This window comes from Hyalella azteca, unplaced genomic scaffold (genome assembly GCF_000764305.2).
Source record: "Hyalella azteca isolate HAZT.00-mixed unplaced genomic scaffold, Hazt_2.0.2 contig1023, whole genome shotgun sequence".
Classification (NCBI taxonomy): Eukaryota; Metazoa; Arthropoda; class Malacostraca; order Amphipoda; family Hyalellidae; genus Hyalella; species Hyalella azteca.
The window spans coordinates 25,398-47,646 of record NW_025931355.1 but is presented as its reverse complement, the minus strand read 5'-3'; the positions used below and the strand labels follow the sequence as shown (position 1 = coordinate 47,646).

General features: G+C 35.4%; 1 protein-coding gene across 1 annotated transcript; it reads left to right on the top strand.

Moving 5' to 3' along the window:
- Positions 1-43: 43 nt before the first annotated feature.
- LOC108670998 (glycine receptor subunit alpha-2-like) lies at positions 44-21,374 on the top strand. Its single transcript, XM_018158484.2, is given in 8 exon segments — positions 44-76; positions 1,137-1,360; positions 4,592-4,674; positions 7,636-7,759; positions 14,748-14,971; positions 16,408-16,476; positions 19,427-19,674; positions 21,279-21,374. Coding segments are annotated over 8 exon segments (1,065 nt in total). The 3' UTR covers positions 21,339-21,374.
- The last annotated feature ends 875 nt before the right edge of the window (positions 21,375-22,249 follow it).

The window sequence follows — 22,249 nt, the reverse complement described above, 5'->3', positions numbered from 1 at the left end:
GCCATGACACGCGACAAGAGCTTGACATCTGAACTGGTTAGCCATGACACGCGACAAGAGCTTGACGTCTGAACAGGTTGGTCATGACACGCGACAAGAGCTTGACATCTGAACTGGTGAGTCATGACAAGCGACAAGAGCTTGATATCTGAACTGGTTAGCCATGACACGCGACAAGAGCCTGACATCTGAACTGGTTGGCCATGACACGCGACAAGAGTTTGACATCTGAACTGGTTAGCCATGACACACAACAAGCTCAGAAAATGAACAGGTTCTATTTTCTAAATAGTAATACATTTTTTACCCAAATCACGAGAAACGAGCGGGTGTTGCATAGGTACACCTGTTTTGTTCTGTCCAGATGACCCACACAAGCGCCGAGAGTGCATCGCTATTTGAACAAAGTCTCACTAATTTCTCTAAATGCATTGCAGCCGCCAGGATGACATGACTCGTGCTCTATTTTCCTCTCTAAATTTCATTCGTCGTGCAAATCTCTAAAATTAAATGGATCGCAATTGGTAAACATTAAGCAGTAATGAATGCTACTAAACCCCTATTTACCGACAGAAATATCATTTAAGGCAGTAAAATGGGATTTCATAATTGAGAATTTTTTTTGGCACTTCCAAATTTCAGGTATTGATTTGAAATAAAGTAGATGTATATTGAAAAATATATTTTCAAAAAAATTACAGCGGAATATTTCACTTTTTTTCTCTGTTAAATGACAAAAATATGAAATGTACACACTGACAAGTGGGTGTTTGTTGAATTTAAAATTGAATGCTGGGACGTCTACGACTCCACTTTAACCAACTAACTATGTCCCCCTCTTCTGCGACCATTTCTTTCGATATCCACTTTCCCAGTGAGGAAAAGTAAAAGTATACTTAAAAGTTTCCCAGTATCTTTTTAGCAAAAAAATTTCTGTGTTCTGTGTTCAAAACTCATTCCAGCACTTCAAATTTTGATGGCACCCATTCTGACCAGAAACTGGCGCACAGAGCTGGGATCGAACCCGCGCCTCTCTGCTCCAATCTTGGTACTCTGAACTGTACTCACTGGGCCACCCTGCCCATTGCCAGGAATGAGCATATAATTATATATTATTTAAATATTATTTTTCTCAGGACTACCAAGTGGACTTGTACCTGCGTCAGACGTGGTATGATGCGCGACTGAAGCACGAAGATCTCGTCCAGCCGCTGGACTTGAACGACCCTAAGCTGGTGAAGGCGATCTGGAAGCCTGAAGTGTATTTCCCCAACGCCAAGCACGCTGAGTTTCAGTTCGTGACCGTGCCTAACGTCCTCGTCAGGATCAACCCGCACGGCGAGATCCTTTACATGCTCAGGTGAGTTTATGTGAATTAATAATTTAAGACTGATGGCGTATAAGTCTATTCTGGTTCTAGTCCATTGTCCATCTTAGCTCCAGAACGTCAAGAGGTATCTTCGAAAAAATTATGCTGTTCAAGCCTTGACAATTCTCAATATTGTTTTGTGTGACCTCGCTCCTTATATATTTTGTCGTTGTTAATTAAAATTTGAAGATGTGTGGTTAATCTCATGATATAGAAGGTGAAATGCACTGCCAATGAGTATCTTTATGCTGTATTTCATAGCATGTTTAATGACGATAAGCCACGTCACTTTCTTTGTTAGATTCCTTAGATTCCTTCATGTTGTCAATCAGTTAAGGCCCTGATTGAAAACCGAGAGGCTTCGAACAGGCTCGGCTCTTCCCTAAGCGTTTCTTCACTAGTTAGGATAGACTTTACTCCATTAGCAAATGAGATGGCGATATGGATTTTTCCATACTTACCCAGCAATTTATTTATAAGCGTCGACCAGTAACAAAAAATATGCAAACTTTGTATTAAAAGAGTTTTAATGAGAGGAAATTTCAAGAAACTTTGAATATTATTGTTCATCATGTCTGCGACTTTTTAACTTTTTTCGAGATGTTAAAGGGTTGTAATTTTTATTCTCCATTGAATGGTATACTCGGCATTCCTTGATCAGCCTCCTTGTTGTAGATATTTTCTACCGAAAAATAGTTATGATCGAGCCTGCTGATACGCGGAGGGAAAATCCCGCATACTAGCTGCTCAAATGGAGGCGTTGTGCAATGTTTGAGGGGAAAGAGACGTCGTAAATTACTCAACTGTCAGCTCACGACGGGTGGCATGGTAAATGCGAAGTCAATGAGGGGCGAAGAATAATACGTGGCCAGCGGTCGGCCTAGTCAATTAGTTATAGCCGACCGTTGGCCATTCCTCGGCCACCTGAAAGCGAATAGTTGCCGCGAAGAAGGGTCTGGCTAGGATATCATATTACAAAGAGTACAAGCTCGAGGGTAGCGACTGGCCGAGCTTTGGGCAGATCAAGGATTTTACACGATGGCCGCGAAAACCTCGCTCTCAGACTTCGCTGCATTTTTTGACTGATTTGACCTTAAGGTACCAGTTGGTCCAGGAAAGTTAGAAATTGTGTTTTTTTAGAATTCACTAAAAACTTCCTATTTGAAAGCGTGCTTCAAATACGTACGTTCAAAATAATGTAAATATTTCCGTGTTTCAAAAAATGCTAACATTAAATTATTTGTTCTTTGTATGAATGAATTATTACTCACATGAAGCGAATAACATAATTACTCACATAAAAATTAAACAATTCTCAGTCGCAGTTATTTTCCTCCAGTGTCTATATGCTCACTTAATGTCATATGAAATGGTTAAATGCTTGAATTTGATATTTGTCTGGCCGATGTCTATGATTAAAAGGGCTTCCATAGAAACCTCTTGCTCTGATTGAATTATTACACGTGAATTTGGGTAGAGGAATTCCATTAGCGCACGGTCTGCATGATTGAGGCAGCCAATGAAGCGTCCGAATTTCGCAGAAACCAATCGCAATTCATCCCTAATCTTGATTCCACTCACACTAATTCTACTATCAGGTTAAACGCTCGAATTTCATGCCTGATTTCATGCCTCTCAGGAAGAATATATTATAATGTATAAAATTCTCAGTTTAAAACTCGCATAGCTTAATTCATTTAAATATACAGGATTCACGGCATATAACTTGACTAGAAGCGAATTTTGTTTTCGTGGAATATTTACCTTTAATCTGCCAACCGACACACATGGTTCCATGAATTATGTGTTTAAATTATTAAATGAAGGGAATCGTACCAGTCCATAAAGCAATCCATGAATAAAGGCGCAAATGTTATTGCATCGTCCATTTTTAAATTATTAAATGAAGGGAATCGTACCAGTCCATAAAGCAATCCATGAATAAAGGCGCAAATGTTATTGCATAGTCCATTTTTTCGCGTTTTTACATATATGCGAGCACAATTGGGAGTAAACAATCTACCGACGTTCAAAATAGCTGAAAGTAAGTCTCCTGGTATATTTTAAATAATTTAGATTATGTCCCCTAATCAGAACAACAGTTAACAACAAAAGACCGGATGAAAATGAAACTCTCTCCTCAATACATTCCTCATGCACAGTCTGTTAATATTACCACTGTAATTCAATCAGGAATAAGGGCCTCGTAAGTGTCGCGAAAAGTCTAATGAACACAATATGACATTTACACTGCTCTCTTATAAAAATTATAGGAGCATTATATGCGGCCTTCAGCAGCCATGTGATGGCCGGTGAAATAACGTCTAGCATCATGGCAGCGAGCGGGGAACGAAATGAGACATTTAGCCTCCGTGGAGTATATGACAACGATATGCCTGTCCAACAAGGGCATGGGGCATACGGTACTGCAACATGAGCAGGGCTGTCACTTTTAATTTTTTGCTTTCACCATAAATTTAGGAGACATCAAATTGAGAGTTTATCGCAAAAAAATTAATCGAGATAAATTCTATCGATAAAATAATATTAATAAATGTTTAATTTTTTTTATTACGACACGTTGATCGACATTGTAAAATTGCCTCATTTTAACTCTGAAGAAAATCGAGGTCATTTTCTATTTTACTGAATACTTCGCGAAAGGATCTTCCTTTTCTTTTGATGTATGCGGCGTACGATGACAATCGAGCACATTTTTATTTCCTTATACATTATTGAACAGCATATGGATCCTGTAAATATATATAGGTTTACTTGAATTTTGCAATTAAGAATAAACGTTTAATCGAAAATTCTTTCGAAACATATATTTAAACATTTAGGAGTAGATTCACAACGTTTACCAAATAGTGAAGGGTGAACCGACATTTGTTAGCCAAGTGTTCATGGCACGAATTTCACGTCTGTTATGCTGTTCGTTTTATGAGGAGTTTATTCAGAAATAAAATCAGTTTTCCTGGTCTGTAATTAGATGACTGATTATAAGACGCTTTTCTCATTTTATATATCACAGTACTGTTCATTCCAAACCCGATAACTACGAACTCGCTTATCTTACATATAATCAATATAACTTAAGCTCTAAACTTAAACTTTTAACGATATAACTTACATATAAGTAATATATTATGTTAAGTGAATATATAAGCTTAAAGCACAAAATTCATTCCAATTTGAAAATTTTTCATTTATTTCTGGCAGGCTGAAGCTTGTGTTCTCCTGTATGTTGGATCTCTCCAAGTTTCCTTTCGACTCGCAAATTTGCACAATGGAAGTCGCCAGCTGTGAGTACCGATTTTAATTTTTTAATCCTTTTATGGTGAACAATAATAATGTAACAAATAAATTCCCTTTAATAAAAGGAACAGTAATAATGAATAAATTAAAATAATTTTTCTGTAATAAATAAAACAGTAAAATGATTCCCTAAATTATTTAAACATTTTGAGCTTGCGCTATGCGAGGCAAAGTAATTTCTGAACTAATTTAAATCTAACTTTTCAGTTTCCCTGCTGGTTTGTCCCGAGTGAGTAGCTTCAGAATATTAAATAGAAATGTAATATGTGCAAAGTATCACAATTACAACCGGTTTAGGAGCCTATGTGTAAATCCAGAGTCAGGAACTAATTAGTAAATCAAATGGAAAGAAAAAAGGCAGTGCAACTACATTGTTCAAGGGAAGCTTTAAAGCTTTTTAACGCAGAGTGACCACAAAGAAAATAATTCTGATCACACGTTCCGACAACGTCTTTAGATGGCACCCCAACAAGACACTCGAGGCATAAATACAACGATGTTTGTGATAAATATGTCGCTGAGGGAAACAGATGCTTCATTAATGAGGTAAACATTTGAGGAAATAAATGCTATGAGAATCAACGGCAAAAGAATCCATTCACAACGAAATGGTTGAATTTCAGGGGCTGGTTGTTTGGTTGGTTGTTTCATAAAGTAGAGGGGATCAAAGATGGTACAACAGAAAATTAGGCTAGCTGACACTCAAGTTTAGATTTACACTCTGTTTCCTGTAGTCATGATGGAACCTGGGCGCTTCTATGTTGCTGGTGAAGTGAATGTAAACTGCAAATTAACAATTACAATTATTTAGAATTATGCACGAGTCCTAAATAAATAATACAATGAAGCCTCCTGCAGGGCTAAAAAATAATAAACTCTGACAGTTTCGCTTTCAGTCCACAGAATTTGAAATATTTTTCGTTGCAGTTATTCCGAATTATATGAATACATACAACGTACCTAAGCGTTATCGTACTATTTTCATTTATTAAGGAAAATATATTTATTATTTTTTATTAGTTTTTTAATATTTTGATCATGAAGAAAAGGAAAATATTAAAGTGTAAAAAAGCAGATCGAAAACATCACAATGAGGGTACACAATTATAAAAAAGCGATCATCAACCCCAAATAACCGATGCACTCAGAGTCGTGAATAGAAGAACGACAAAAATCGTTGTGAAAAAGACACGAATGAGTTCGAGACTGGCAGCTCAACTGGCTTACGCGCAACGAATTATTGTCGCAGAGGCTCCACACGAAGACAATAAACTTCTTGCCTTGCAATACAGCAATCTAGCAAGATTTGTTATGGACTGACTGAAGGAAAAATCAATATATTTTCCCGATTGCTGGGCTGATCATTAAACTGTCGATGCTATAGGAGGCGCTCAGGGTAAACACGTTGAGAAGATTTACTTGCTGTAATTTTTGCAGTTGATATGGCTAGGCGATTGACCGAAAGTGCTCCTGGAAAATAAATAAAAAGCTCATGAGCTTTTGATTCCAATGAATAAAGAACATGGAGTCAAATCTATTTTATGTTGATAATGTTTGTTCGAAGATTACATTGATAACATGGGTGCGTATTCTATCGGGTTTCCTGAGGCGCTAATATTTTCACCATTTAAGAAGAGCTAACCTTGCGATTCCAAATAATTTAGTGCATTTTCGCTTATTCTTTTAATCATTCTAACTTTTTTATTTCGTTTATTTTTCTTTTATTACTTTTAATTCTTTTTATTTCATTTAATTTTTCTGAATTTTATATATTTCCATTCATATTCGAGCCTATCAGCATTTTCAGCAAACATTAAGTTGTTGATTGTTGAGTCCAACTATAGCGATTGAATAAAAATTGGGCCAATTCTAATTAAATGCTAATTTAAAGGGATTTTAAAGTTAAAACTTCGTTTGTAAGCCCAACCTAATTTAAAGTTTTTATAACTCTATAGATGCACAACTTGAGAAACTAACAATCGTGTTGACATTTTTTTTGTTATGGAAATTGTTGGAACTATCTCGGGAAACAAATTGGTTTTTCCCAACTTGGCGGGGAATAAAAAAAATTTCTAATCCCCCTTCACTTTTCTCATGTATTTTTCAAAACTCTGACTTGATCACAAAGTTTTCTACTCATTCGCATGCCCCACTTTGTTAAAAAATTGATGGAGTATGAGTATGGAACGAGTCTAGCGGGATTAAAGTGCAACGCAATATGACCGTTAATGATCGGTAAAGCAAACTTATATTTTCTTGGGATCGATGGTAGAGAAGGTCGAGACTTTGATGGATGAGCTGCTCGATGCTGAGGATATTTGGTGCATTGAAATCCTTCTCAAGGAGGATAAAGACTCGGCCATCAGCTGCTGGATTTTATATTGTTTGTCCACTTCATAATACGAGCTGATAATAAACAGATTTGCGTTTAGGTTTGCGTTTAGGGTGTAAATTCCCCTTTTGATAAGCTAATCAAGTTATGTGAACATCGGATAAATTGAATGCATTAAAATTTCACATTACAATAATGAGATATAATATAGTATAATATGCCGTAAATCAAGAACTCATTGCGATATGTTCTATAATACCCACCTGAAAATGCAAGGATTATTTCATGATTAATCTAAAATTCATCATTACTCTGTGGAAACTTTTGGATTCAAGATATTCATCTGTTTAGTAATGTCATACAAACGATTCTGTATTTGCTTATCCATTGTATACGACGCACGGTGAAGCCTTACAAACAATTCGGTACAATTCTCATTTGTTGTATATTACGTTCAATAACACCGTATAAATATTCTGTATTTATTTAAATATTGTATCCGATGTTCTGTATTAAGTTGCATATTTTCTTCCGACAATCTTGACAATGAATACTATTCATAAAATATAAATTAATTAATTACTCTCTGTCTAAACTCACTTCCTTTTCGTTCCAGTTTCGAAGACAATGAAGGAGCTGGACCTGCGCTGGAAGAAGGACGATCCTATCAAGATGTACCGGGACCTATCAACACAAGTGAGTGGTGAGAGGGAACGTCTCAACTAAATCAACACAAGTGAGTGGTGAGAGGGAACGTCTCAACTAAATCAACACAAGTGAGTGTTGCGGAAGAGCCACTCAACTAGCTTGTTTACATCGATAATATGTAAATGTTATGAGGCTGTACGGTATACAGAAAATGAATTCTGTAACATAAGTGGACGATAAAATTACAGTGATAAGTAATATGGTAACCGCAAAGTTCCATTAGGTATAAGTAATGGTTGGAAAGGTATTGCAGAAAATTATATATAGTAATTAATAATGGTAAAAACTATTAGCTGAGAGCAATGGGGCCAAAATTTGTTCGAAGAAGCAACAATATGGCAGAATATATGCACAAATTTCTCGAAAAATAAAATAACGCAACTATACGAGTGAATTGGATCGTATGCAAAGATATTGTAATAGTGTGACTGTTGTGTAGAATATATTATCCTTAGAGGTTAATATTTGTCGACAAAAAAAGTATGAAAAATATGATAAAAATTAACAAAATAATCTGCACAGTCGAAAATATTAAAAAATTCATGATACCACGATATTAACATCCTCAGCAGTCAAAAGATTTTACATGGGAAGTTTATGGCCCAGGCAACTGATTAATCAAGCAAAAAGTCTGCGATAAACAAAATGCTCTTAAGAATGAGATGCAGATATTAGTAAATAGATTCCGCATGAAGATCTGGCGCTCATTCATCAATCCCAGCCAAACAATTTAGGGGTTAACCGAGCTCAAATGAAGTTATATATACAATTTATTAATTCATTTAGGCGTATGAGCGTCTTACTCGGGAAGAATACGAGAAACAAAAAATTCCCGACATTATTAAGCTTGAGACGCGCTTAGTCATAGCAAGTCATCTCGCAAATTAAAAATGGAAATTTTCTCATATATTGATGATGGGCAGAGCTAATATATATATATATATATATATATATTATAACGTCTCAACTATATATATATATATATTTATTGGCACAAATGGCAGAAATTTATGATCCTGATGCTTAGATTATTATTCAAAAGTGAAAAATGAAAAAAATTATTTTCCCTCAATGAAAAAATATTATCGCAAAAAATTCATAAATCAATACATTTTGAATATACCTTAATTACAACCATCAACATGAATATTTGATATTTCGTATATAAGTGTAATCCTGCCCGAAAATCATCTAACTACCATCAGTAGAGATTCACGCCTTGGCTTATTACGATGGAACATATCATAAAGTCTACGGACTTAGGTATGCGCATTCAAGATTTTTATTCAAAGTTTTTTAATTTAATTAACATATAAGCTTTAATTTTTTTCCGGAAAAAATTACGTGAAACAGAAAGTTTTGAAACCACTAAAGAATAAAATGTATTTGTTGAGTTAAATCAAAATATGTAAATAATAACTATAATATAATTAATAAACATATAAATAATATAATATATACATATACATATATCAGTAATTAAAAAGAATATATATATGTATTTGATATACGGCATTTTGTCATTGCCTCAGTGTCTTACACTTATTCTTGAATTGAAAACCATGATATGTTCAAAGTTTTAAAGTCAACAGTTTCATTCAATATAAGAACTTGATGAGAAATCTATGTATATTTATTCGGCTTTCATGTGTAATTTCATTCAATTTACTCAATTACTCAATTTACTAAATTTTAACTCAATTTATTGCGCACTCTCAACACGATCGGCAAAATCATGAATTTATTCCTCTACATGAAAACTTTATCGACCCAGTATAATATTACACAATTATTTCGTTCATAATAAAACTAGAAACTCGAGTTTAAACATTGTTAAACATCAGTTGCCTGCGTTCCTGCGAGTTGCCGAGCGAGAACTTTGTCATCTGCTTGATTACATTGTGAACTCCCCACCGCAATGGGCTTTTGGTACGCCAATGTTCGGAAATGGACGTGTTTAGAGATTGCTCTGTGCATCGGCACCATGCTATGTTACCTCCAACGATATTTTCAATTAGTATCATTCAAACAACAATGTTAAGCGAGAATTTTCAACAATATCAAAATCGCTTCTAAAATAGAATTAGTATTCATAACTCCTGAAATTAAACTCGAAAGTTCTCGCAAATCTAATGGGCTTTTGCAACACCAATGTTCGGAAATGGACGTGTTTAGAGATTGCTCTGTGCATCGTCACCATGCTAAGTTACCTCCAACGATATTTTCAATTAGTATCATTCAAACAACAATGTTAAGCGAGAATTTTCAACAATATCAAAAAAATCTACATTCATCCGCACTCTTGAAACTTAATACGCTATATTTCGACGAGCAAATAAATAATATTATTTAATATTTAATAAATTATTTATTATTTCGACCAAAAAATTAAATAAATTAATAAATCTTCAGCTTCCGGTTATCAATCAATTTTCAATCTTCTCTTCATCCGGTTATCAATTCCGGCCAACTAAATTCCCAACGTAAAGTACCTAAAAAGTAGAAGATTCGATTTTCTTGTGTATATTGGACAGCAATTGGCCGTATTTTAGGAAATAGCTTGTTTCTTGCCATGAAAAATACCGATGGAATCGCGGGTCCGAGCGCACTTCTAACAAAGGACTCTATCCAGAAATCTAATATATTTCGCTCAGCAGCAACATTAGGTTTACCAGCGCGCAACAGCCAGAGCAACGCGTGCTTCTCAGCATCAAGATCGGATTAACCGCTAATGCTTCTTCGCCGCGGAACAATGACTAGACAAATATTGTCCATTTCAGCTGTAAATAAACAAGATAAATCACTGGAACTCGCTAGCTGGACGCCTAATGTAAAGAAAACATACATTGAATTCAATCCTTTTTACGATATCTGATTGAGTATGGAATAAGTTTAATGTTTCTAATATGGGAATGTGCTTTAAAAATGCCTATTAAGAGTCTGATATACTGTAAATGAAATTTCAGAGACGCATAGCAACAAAGCTTCTTATTAAAAAGAAATTGAATTATAACCCGAAAAGATTTATTATCGAACTAGAAATCGCGATTTATTTAAATTTATCCGTCCAAGTTGAAAACAAAATTCACATTTCACTTGATCCACCACGCATCCAGCACCAAACCACAATACCGAATGATCAAATGCAGCACGGCGACCTAATCCAATAATAATAAATATAATAACAATATAAATAATAATAAAGTTCCACTGCCGCCTCAATCGGAACAAGTCTTTGTGTGGCTTAAACCCTCAGAATCGTCTCACTTGCATGCAAATTCAATTAACTAATGAATTACGAACGGCGTTTCATTTGATCGAAGTTTTAATGTTGGCTTACTTAGCATTAGATTTACGACAATGAAGCAATCTTGTCCTCAAGTCCCACCCCTTATAATACGCATAAAATTACTGTCAAAATAGAACCTGCCCTTTAGAACGTATAGATAAATGCGTTCAATCGGACAGTAAAGGTTGAACTCTAGCATGAAGTAATGTTTGAACTCTGAGCTTCATTGATTGATTATTTTGCCACGTTGCTTGATTGCAGTCGTTGGAGTTTGTCACAATCTTGAATTTCAACATGAGAACACGCGTAACAAAGAAGAGCTTGCAATCACTCATAGTCAACCAAATTATGGAATTTATTTCTGATGTTTTAATACTTTACACTATTTACTCGTAATGGTTAAATGAAGGAGACAAAAGGAACTATTCCATATGAATTTAATATTTTCCCCTATAAGAATTAAGATAGTAACATTGATTTACATTTGATTCCATACTATTCAACTCAAGTGAGTGGTGGGAGGCTTCGTCCTCAACTAAATTGTTCAACACAAGTGAGTGGTGAGAGGTTACGTCTGAATATTTAGTATATTTTTGGACAGAATTTCAGTTATTAAAATAATACATTACGTAGTTCGATAGGGGTATTCATTTACTTAATTCCATGCCTGTTACTTGCCTCGTATTTCGTAGCTCTAAACGTGTGGGAGAAAAGTATTATAAAGTTCAGGGTGCAGTTTCTTGGAAATTTTGGCGGTAATTTTGGCGCAATCCCAGCGGGACCTAAGATTCATTCTCTTTACTCACCTCTTAAAAATACGTTATTCTCGGTCATGCAGCGTTGGTTTAGTTTACTATTAAAAGTTTTCCATCGTGTCTCCCTGCACCTGCGCAGTTTAAGGCCATGTCGCATTCCATTTGGTTGCTTTAGATGTAATTTTGGAAGAAAGTGAACACGTTTTTGAAGTTGCAGTTGGTTCTTTTTTTCGAAATCCTATTGAGCATTTTATTTTGTTCCTCGTCTGTATAGAATTTCCAAGGTAGATTTCTGAAGAAAATGTTATTTTTTACCCATACATTCTGCACCACTTACGATTCGTTAAGATTTTTCTAGAGTAGCGGACCACATGCCGAAAATGACTCAGAATGTTTCTGAAGTTAACTGGTGAAATTTCGGTTCAAAAAATTTGTATGATTAGATATAATTACGGAAACTCACTCCCACATTTTTTTACATGCAATAAAAAATTTAGTTTCACTCTACGATCAGTGAAATGACAATATCCATCTTTTCAGAATTGTTTCAAACGCACCATGTTAAATTATTTGTCTGTAAAATAGATAAAAATCGTGATAAGCTGTTAATTTTTCCCAATTCACCCTCACTTATTTAGATTAAAAATCCTTCTTTTTATTTTTGTGTTAGTCTTAGTTTTCATACACCATGTATGAACGTTCATTTTACATTTATTAGAAAAATACTACGAAAGTAATACAGTATGTCTAAACTGAAACTCATGCTTTCATGTAAGAAAATTACTCGTGTGTCTCCAATAAAACTATGGTGAACTTTCTCGCCATAAAGACCAGCACTAAAAAATGTCTTTTAACAAGCCATTTTAATGACATTAGACTAACTTGCGCAGCTGTTATTCAATATTTCCTCTAACGAGCCGTTTTAATGGAATAAAATTTTTATATTATATTATATTATATTATATTATATTATATTATATTATATTAACTCACGCTAGTCAGCTCCGTGAACAAATTTTTTCTTATAGCTAAGTGGGATCTAATTGCGCGTTTGATGTAAATATATATGCTATAGAACATTCCTCTGTCCAGTGAAATACCCAATATTTTAAAATATCGTCCACGTCTCGTTCACTATAATTGCATGAAATCGGACTACCGCTAATATAAGGAAATCTAGCTATTTATATATCATTTTAGTATCTCAAATGCTATAATAAATTGAATCCAGATCACTTTTGTGGTTATCGGTATTTTTTTGCTTCAGTAAAAAGATGTCACTAACCTCTAAACCAAATAAATACATTTATAATCTACCTTTTGACATAAGTCGCATAACGTTGTGCGGTCTACTTTATTTCGATAAATAGGTAAGATATACTATCATGTTTAACACCAGCCTCTCTAACACAAGCATTTAACCAAGCCTCACTCATCTCCAAATTTAATTTCGTATTTCCCTTTTAAAATGGATATTAGGGGCATCTACTTTTTTTATTTGGCACTAAAATGGGAATATTTTCCAAAATATAGGTCTTGAAATAGGTCTTGCCAGCAAAATATAGGTCTTGCCACCGATAATGTTACTTTGATTTTCACTTACGGTGCCCTGACGCATCAATTTCTGAAGCAGGTTGATAGGTTCACCCATTTAATTGATCATTAGAGTTGAGATTGATGGAAGGAGCATAAGCTGCCTTTAACCGAAATCTAACCGCCCAGACGAGCGTGTACCTAGAGTCCTGAACTTAAATTGGCACCATCATAATAACGAAAATAACTGTCAACATGCGATGATAATTCTACAGACATACAACACAAGTGGATTATGATTAAATCATGAATAAATTTCCCTAAAAATTAAAGAACGTCAAAAGCGCGTACATTGCTGCTGACCCGCTCAACATCTCCCGATCTTTATTGTTTAAAAAAATAATATATGATCAATGATAATGCAATTTCCATGTTTAGTCATTTACTTTATACTATGTAAATAAATGTAACCATTCCAGTTTTGAAAGTTTTCCATGTTTATATGTATTTTTTACAAATTTTGTACCTTTAAATCTACTTTTTTAATGTTAGTGTTATTTCATGTTATTTTTATTTTTTATCGATTTCTATCGATTTTAGATGTCGCTCGAAATTAATTGGTCGCTTACCAACAACGCAAATACTCATAGTTTCTATGTTCATTCTCCAATATTTGAGCCATGCTATCAAAAAGAAATATTTTGATTTTCTTCATCGTGAATATTTTTCCACATTCATTTCTATATACACGTTCGTGTACATAGAGATGAGAGAACCAGGGGACATACTTTCAAAATTCGCTAAGTGAACGTAAATACTTACGCTCTATTTTCTTGTCTATGATTGGTGGATTTTGCTTGAAAGGCCGTCAATGATTGGCTGATGAACTTACGATCTCTTAACTTTTTTTTTGAAAATTTAGGCCCAGGGCGTTGGCAAACGTAGACTTTTGTAGCTTTAACGTATATATTTCCTGAATTTCGGAATCAAAACAATTCATTACCCATATATTCGTAATCGTAGGCGTTCACTTAACAATTAAGACTACCGTGAAATAAGACATTCGGAAAATTAGACGTCAGTGAACGCAGACAATCGAGACTTAGACGTAAGCGATCTGATGTGTTTGTAAAGCAATGCGTTCGTGCACCAAACATTTGGAAACAAAGACATTATTGAACCGTAACATTCGCGAATCTATACTTTTACACACCATTGTTCTACTTCCCTATACGTCACTTCATGCCATTGTTCTACTCCTCTTTATGTTATGTCAGGCCATTGCTCTACTCCTCTTTGCGTTATTTCAGGCTGTTGTTCTACTCCTCTCTATGTCATTTCATGCTGATGTTATACTTTTCTTTACGCTATTTATAGCTATTGTTCTGATCCCCCCTACGTCATTTCAGGCCGTTGTACTACTCCACGTTGCGTCATTTTAAGCCATTGTTCTACTACCCTTCACATCATCTCAGGCAACTACAGCTGCCTAGTGGCAGAGTTCCACATGCGTCGGTCGCTGGGCTTCCACCTGGTCCAGTCTTACCTGCCTACCATCCTCACCGTGGCCATCTCCTGGGTCAGCTTCTGGATGGACATCGGCTCTGCACCAGGCCGAACTACACTCGGAGTCACCACGCTGCTCACCATCTCGTCTAAATCATCAGGTTAAGGTTACGCATTCCTCTGAATCGTCTAAATAATCGGGTTAATATTATGTTATTTGTTTGTATAAATAACACAGTATAACACTAAGCATAACACTATAATCTATAAATAACAAAATCTCCACGCTATTGTATTCTAAGTTCAATTATCAGGTTCATATTAAACATGCATTTGTGCAACACTTGGTTTGAAATTACGAGCTTATTTTTTAGCGTTATTTAGTATTTGGCTTTAATCTTAAGTCTAATATTATGAGTTCGTTCAAATAGCATAATTAAGTCACACTTCGTGACGTCGCATTATTTACAACTTCGGTCCAATTCTACTTTAAATTGAACATTGGATAAGCCACTTTCATTTTATATGCATGAAAGAATCATACCTAAATTATTCATCCGGAAAGTAGTACCAGCCCTGAATTTAATTCACCTGAACAGCGCTCGAAGCTTTGTCTGAAATTTGTTCCTAGATCAAAACTGGAATTCATCCGACATCCGTGGTCTCTTTAATAGCGTTTACAATTACCCTGGTGAACTTGATGTGTTTAAATATATAAAGCAATAAAAATTTACGGAGGAAATGGTCATAATTGACCATTGACACAACATTCCACAAAGAGACTTCTCTTGTGTTCAAGACTGTTATATTTTGAATATCATAAACAATATCACAACATGAAGCCCTGATGATCTTCATGCAAATCTTCCCTTATTCGATATGTTGTTCAGTCGATGCCACAAATTTGTGTCAGTATACCCCAGTTGATTCTCATGATTCTCATGACACAAGAAAAAATTCTCGTGACATGACTTGATTATTCTCATGCTTCTCGAAAGGATGACACATGTAGGTTTTATCCTCTCCTCTCTAAACTAATACAATTAGTTACTTCATTTTAAACATTAAACGATCAATTTTTCGATATAATGTTCTGTCTATGCCATAAATTTGACGTACCTGCGGAACTCGACTAAATCATCTATCGAATTTGTTCCAATTCAATCTTTACTTCTCGATTGCATATATTTCCAGCTTGAAATTTTCTACATGTAATCGCCGTGACTTCTGAGGCAAGTAATCAACATAACTTTTGATTCCCATGACCAGCTCTTTCTCAGGATCTATCTGAATAAAATTACAAATTAAAAGCAGTAACTTTCGGCTTATCCCCGTGACTAAGAATTAATTCAGGTTTACCATAGAATTGGCCTAAGTTCAAGATCATATTCAACTAGTACGGCTCCATTCAATGCATCGCACTCAGTATTCAAATTTGTATTTTATTTTTCGGAACTATTATTTCGAATTTTTTCTTCATTGTATTTCAACTTCTGCATTCAATGCATCGCACTCAGTATTTAAATTTGTATTTTATTTTTCTGAACTATTAATATGAACTTTTTATTCATTGTATTTAGCATTGTTCACCGTGCAGAGATCCAGGGCGACTTGCCGCAAGTCTCCTACGTCAAAGCCATCGATGTCTGGATGGGTGCCTGCACAGGTAATAAATTCCGGAACAATCATTGCTAAAAAAGAAGTAGTGCTAAAAAGTAATAACGCTTGGAAAAAGATACTATATTTATTTAATTTTCTAAATAAACTAAATTTATTTTGAAAAAAGTTTACTTCTGACATTATTCGGCTAAAAATTGAGTGCCTAATGAAGGTATCATTAGCAACTTTGTCCGAGCTTCCTATAGTTCATCCATGGGTCGAAGGTTCAACATTCAATGGGTTGTTTTCAAGCTTCTATGATTACCATTATTAAAAAAAAATGGAAAAAAACGTATGATTTTGTTTGATTGGCTATTACATTATTTTATAATGTAAAAGTTTCATTAATTTAATAGATTTGTGCATTGTATTAGTAGATTTCGCAGATTAGCGCAAATCTTCCTTAAAATCCGATTTTTTTAATCGAAAAAAATATATATATAATCACAGCTCTTAAAAGATGCTCAAGCTTTCAGCCGAAGCTTCTTCAAGAAACGAAAATTACCTTACAAATTATGACTATAGTAAATAAATTATTCTATTATATATAGGTATTATGTGTTTCTAGTAATATGGAATTATCGATATATCATTTCAGAGACATGTAGATATTTTTTATACATTAGGAAGGCACCCTAGGGGCATCGAATAATCCCAATTCAAAATGTTTTCCTTCTAAAAGTTTGGCTGAAGAAATAAGAAATTACCCGAGCTTGTTTACTTAGTATTTTGTTTCGTCTCCTCTGTTGACGTGAACTCTATTTTACGAGGGACTAAAGAACAAATCTCATGGATGTTTATCGTCTCTTTTACGGGGATTGTCTATACTACGGATATTATGAATATTTATCCTCCATAAATATTAAATCTATATTACAGGGGACTGAAGAACAAATTTCATGGATATCTATCGTTACTTTATTTTGATGCTACTAGCATTTTCATTGTTATTGAACTTATTTTTAAAAGTCTTCATATTTTTTATTAAAATAAATAGTTCTTTACATTACCATCAAATATTTCTTTAGGTAACAAAAGTAATGATTGATCGATCAGTCGGAATTTCTATTACGAAAACTGTGGAGCAGTTTGTTAGAATCAATGAAAGTCAACAATAAATAACTTATTCATTACAATAAATTTGATTTTTAGTTCATCACAATCATTGTGGTTTTTCATACGATTCAACACTACATTCAAACTTATTTATCGATCAAAATTCGAAAAAAACGGTAAATAAATTACGTTAACGCAGCGAAAAACAAATTTGCAAGCGAACAATTTTCCTTGTTGCATAACGCTAAATTTTCACGTAATAAAACATCATTATTTCAATTTGTTTTACATAAAATGTTTATAACCTGTGGCATTCCCGCCGAACATCATCAACGGTGAATGCTCCAAAGTTACTCTAGTATTCCATCCCCGAAATGATAACACTCGCTTGCAAACTGTGATATTCTAGGATATGCCAGCAGCAGAAGGGATGTATATCTAGGATATGCCAGCAGCAGAAGGGATATATATCTAGGATATGCCAGCAAGTCGTACACGGCGATCTACTCCAGCGAAACGACGTGCAAATTCACACTGCTACTGAATTTTGGATTTAAATGAAAGCGAGAAACTCTGCGCAGCGAGATGTGATTTGGCAGCGAGTTTGGGGCACTGTGCATTTGCCTCGGGTTCATCGTGCCTCTCTGAACTCGCGTCTTACACTAACGAATAATCTAGTTACATTAATTTTCTGCTTATTAAAGTCTATTAGCAAATTTCATTAGAGAGAACTCGGGTCGTCTTATTTATCTTCGAGCTCTGCCAGCTGAATGATCTCATTGGTAATGTTATTGTGTCAAAAACACACCATTCATAATTAATTTAAATTCTATGTACAATAAACTTAATGATAGATAATTGATCAAGATATTACTATAAATACCATTAAAACACTGATTTTTAAATGATTGATACATATAATATGTATTGAATATTATGACATAAGCAATTATCAGGTTTACATCGGGCATATACCCACGAATTTTTTTACCTATCTCAGAATATATTTCAATAACATCGGGGAAATAATAATAATGCCAATAAAAATATTCTATCACAAGGCTACAGAAAAAAGACAATTTTCCAATCAGTAACAATGAGGAGAATAATTTAACTGATTAAGTTTCATGAATCAATTGTTTATTGTAATATTGATTGCATTGTTCGATCTTTAATTAATAGAATTTAGTATATACCATCAACAAGGCTGATAAAATCCTGTGCGCGTCCAAAACTCCATTTTAAGTAAAACTGTTTTTAAAATTTGAGGCACACATTTTCATTTTTTACTTAATCAGAATTTAACAACTAACATACAGTGTCACCTAATAAAAACATATTTGCGAAAAATAATACAACTTGGTAAGAAAATCAGTTGATTATTCCGCAAAGGAACAAACGATATCGTATATTTTTTAATCATTTCATTAATCGGAATTTAAATTTCCTATTTTCCACAAATAATCAAGTATATGAGCTACGACACGTAATTTTGACGCTATCAAATACCCTAGATGGCGTCCGGTATCAATCCGGTGTCTCCTAACACATCGCGGGGATTTTTGCTACACGCTCCAAATCATCACTTAAATTTATACCTCTTTGCGGAAATTCTTTTGTTTCGATTATCATTATTATTATTGTTTACTTCTTTGGTCATATTCGGTTAAAAGGGGGAGCTTCCACATACTGATAGAATTTAATTTTATTTAATATAATTTTAGTGCGTTTATTCGGAAAATTAGTTTAACATTTTTTGTCTGGATCAAATAGGAGCATGGATTATCGGATTTTTTCAGTAAGAAAATCTTAGGGTAGTAGGAAACTTTTCGGTCGTTAGTTATCTGCCATTAATCAAATATGCTTTGTTTTCTTGAAACCATAAAGCTTTTTATCCGCAGCTTTCGTGTTCTGCGCTCTTCTGGAGTTCACCCTGGCCAACTACATGTGGAGGAAGCCCCCTAAGGTGCAGGCGCCCAAATCCATGGACGGCCTTAGGAACATCAAAGCACAGGATCTAACCCACGACTGCAAGGCTGACCCACATCTCCAGGCAGGCTGCCAGCAATGCTCCAACAGCAACGGCAAAGCTGATCTAGACCAGGGCATGGACCCCAATCTCTTCGCCGTCCCGCCTGGGAACATCACGGTTTGTTCTTAGCCTTTGTGGCCGACGTCGGTCGATGTCAACTGGGGTAAAAATTGTACGGCTAAAAGTTAAAAATTATTTGTAACACGGGTGTGGAAATGGTCATGGAACCCTTCCCTGTGCTGTCATGAAACTTTATTCACTTATCCCAAAGGTTTCTTAGCCCTTGGGGACGACGTCGGTTGATGTCAACTGGGGTATAAACTCGTATAAGAGTTAAAAATTTATTAGTAAAATTGGAATTGGAGTGGTCGTACATCTTTTCGCCATGCATTTATGAACATTATTTCAACAATTCCTGGTGGGAATAGTTAATTTGGTTACCATGCAGGTAGTTTTTTGTATGTTGTGCATATGATATCGGTTTTTGAATGGCATATCGATAATCTTAATCTTTGTTTCCAAGCTCGACAAAATCTTCTTCGGTTTCATAAATTAATGGAAAGAAGTGATAGATGGAAATTAATGGAAAAGGTGTGCCTGATAGAGATTAAACATTTTCCATTGGTGAGCTGACGTAAATCAATATCAATATGTGTATCTACAAATCAATAATATTTACAGCTTACGAAATGGAACTTACCCTTGTTCAGTGGTTCTTTACGGCGTAAAAATTTACTGATTTTACTGTATAAGCGCTCTAGGCAAGGTTTTCGAATGATTCTATTTTGTTTATATAGAATGTTTAAAGCGAAATATTTTGTGCTGGCCGCACGCTTACGGGAGCCAGTCGATAATGTTTTTCATGGTACGGAAGTAAAAACCCTCTTATAATGAGGAGCAAGTTACAATGACTACGAATGATTTCCCTCCCCTCCCCCACTTATCAAAACGGAATCAAAAACAGCGTTTTGATTTTTGTTTGATAACTCATGTCCAATATGATTTGTTTGAAAGCGCATGTCCAATATGAGAAAAAAGGTTCAAATGTCCAAAAGGACAGCACCCTGCATGTGTTTCAATCAATCAACATTGACCATAATTAATTAAGTTACCCTTACAACACGTGAGCGGACGAGTGCCCATGGTAAATGACCTATAGCTGCTGGCGCCCCATCTGTAATATAATTAATTAAGTTACCCTTACAGCACGTGAGCGGACGAGTGCCCATGGTGAATGACCTATCGCTGCTGGCGCTCCATCTGTTGTATAATTAGTTAAGTTACCCTTACAGCACGTGAGCGGACGAGTGCCCATGCTAAATGACCTATGGATGCTGGCGCCCCATCTGTAATATAATTAATTAAGTTACCCTTACAGCACGTGAGCGGACGAGTGCCCATGGTAAATGACATATCAATGCTGGCGCCCATCTGTAATATAATTAATTAAGTTACCATTACAGCACGTGAGCGGACGAGTGCCCATGGTAAATGACCTATCGCTGCTGGCGCCTCATCTGTAATGTAATTAATTGAGTTACCCTTACAGCACGTGAGCGGACGAGTGCCCATGGTAAATGACCTATCGCTGCTGGTGCCTCAGCTGTAATGTAATTACTTGAGTTACTCTTACAGCACGTGAGCGGACGAGTGCCCATGGTAAATGCCCTATCGCTGCTGGCGCCCCATCTGTAATGCAATTAATTGAGTTACCCTTACAGCACGTGAGCGGACGAGTGCCTATGGTAAATGACCTATCGCTGCTGGCGCCTCATCTGTAATGTAATTAATTGAGTTACCCTTACAGCACGTGAGCGGACGAGTGTCCATGGTAAATGACCTATGGATGCTGGCGCCCCATCTGTAATATAATTAATTAAGTTACCCTTACATCACGTGAGCGGACGAAAGCCCATGGTAAATGACCTATCGATGCTGGCGCACATCTGTAATATAATTAATTAAGTTACCATTACAGCACGTGAGCGGACGAGTGCACATGGTAAATGACCTATCGCTGCTGGCGCACATCTGTAATATAATTAATTAAGTTACCCTTACAGCACGTGAGCGGACGAGTGCCTATGGTAAATGACCTATCGCTGCTGGCACCTCATCTGCTAGCCAACGTTAGCACCAACTCGTCCAAGGATCTCGCTCTCGCCATTGACTCGCACTGCCGCATCCTCTTCCCACTCAGCTTTGCGATCTTCAACGCCTTCTACTGGAGTTATTATTTCCTTTATTAGAATGAATGCATGGTTTTTTCTCACTGGAGGGATTATGAGACATAAAAGACTTATGATTTGGGAAATTAATCCCTCGATAGCCATTAGCAAAATTTCATCTTAGCACAACTGTTCTAATTGCCACTACTGTTTCAATTGAATATCTTAAGCACTTCCGTGTGTATAGAAATTTCTTATTTAATAGAAGCTAATTTTACGCAGTAATGTAAAGAAAAATGAAAATATCTTCATAACGATCCGTTAAGCAATTAGTTTGAAATGTTGCACCTACCGTTTCACTGCATCCATCAAGTGAAGCACAGGTTTTCCATGTGATGAGTTCATTAAAATATGAATCGCAAATGAGTCAAGAAATAACTACATGCTCCTACATGTACTAATGCTACTAATGTACTTCGGTACTTACTAATGCTACTCCGGTAGCATTCACCGTAAAATAATTG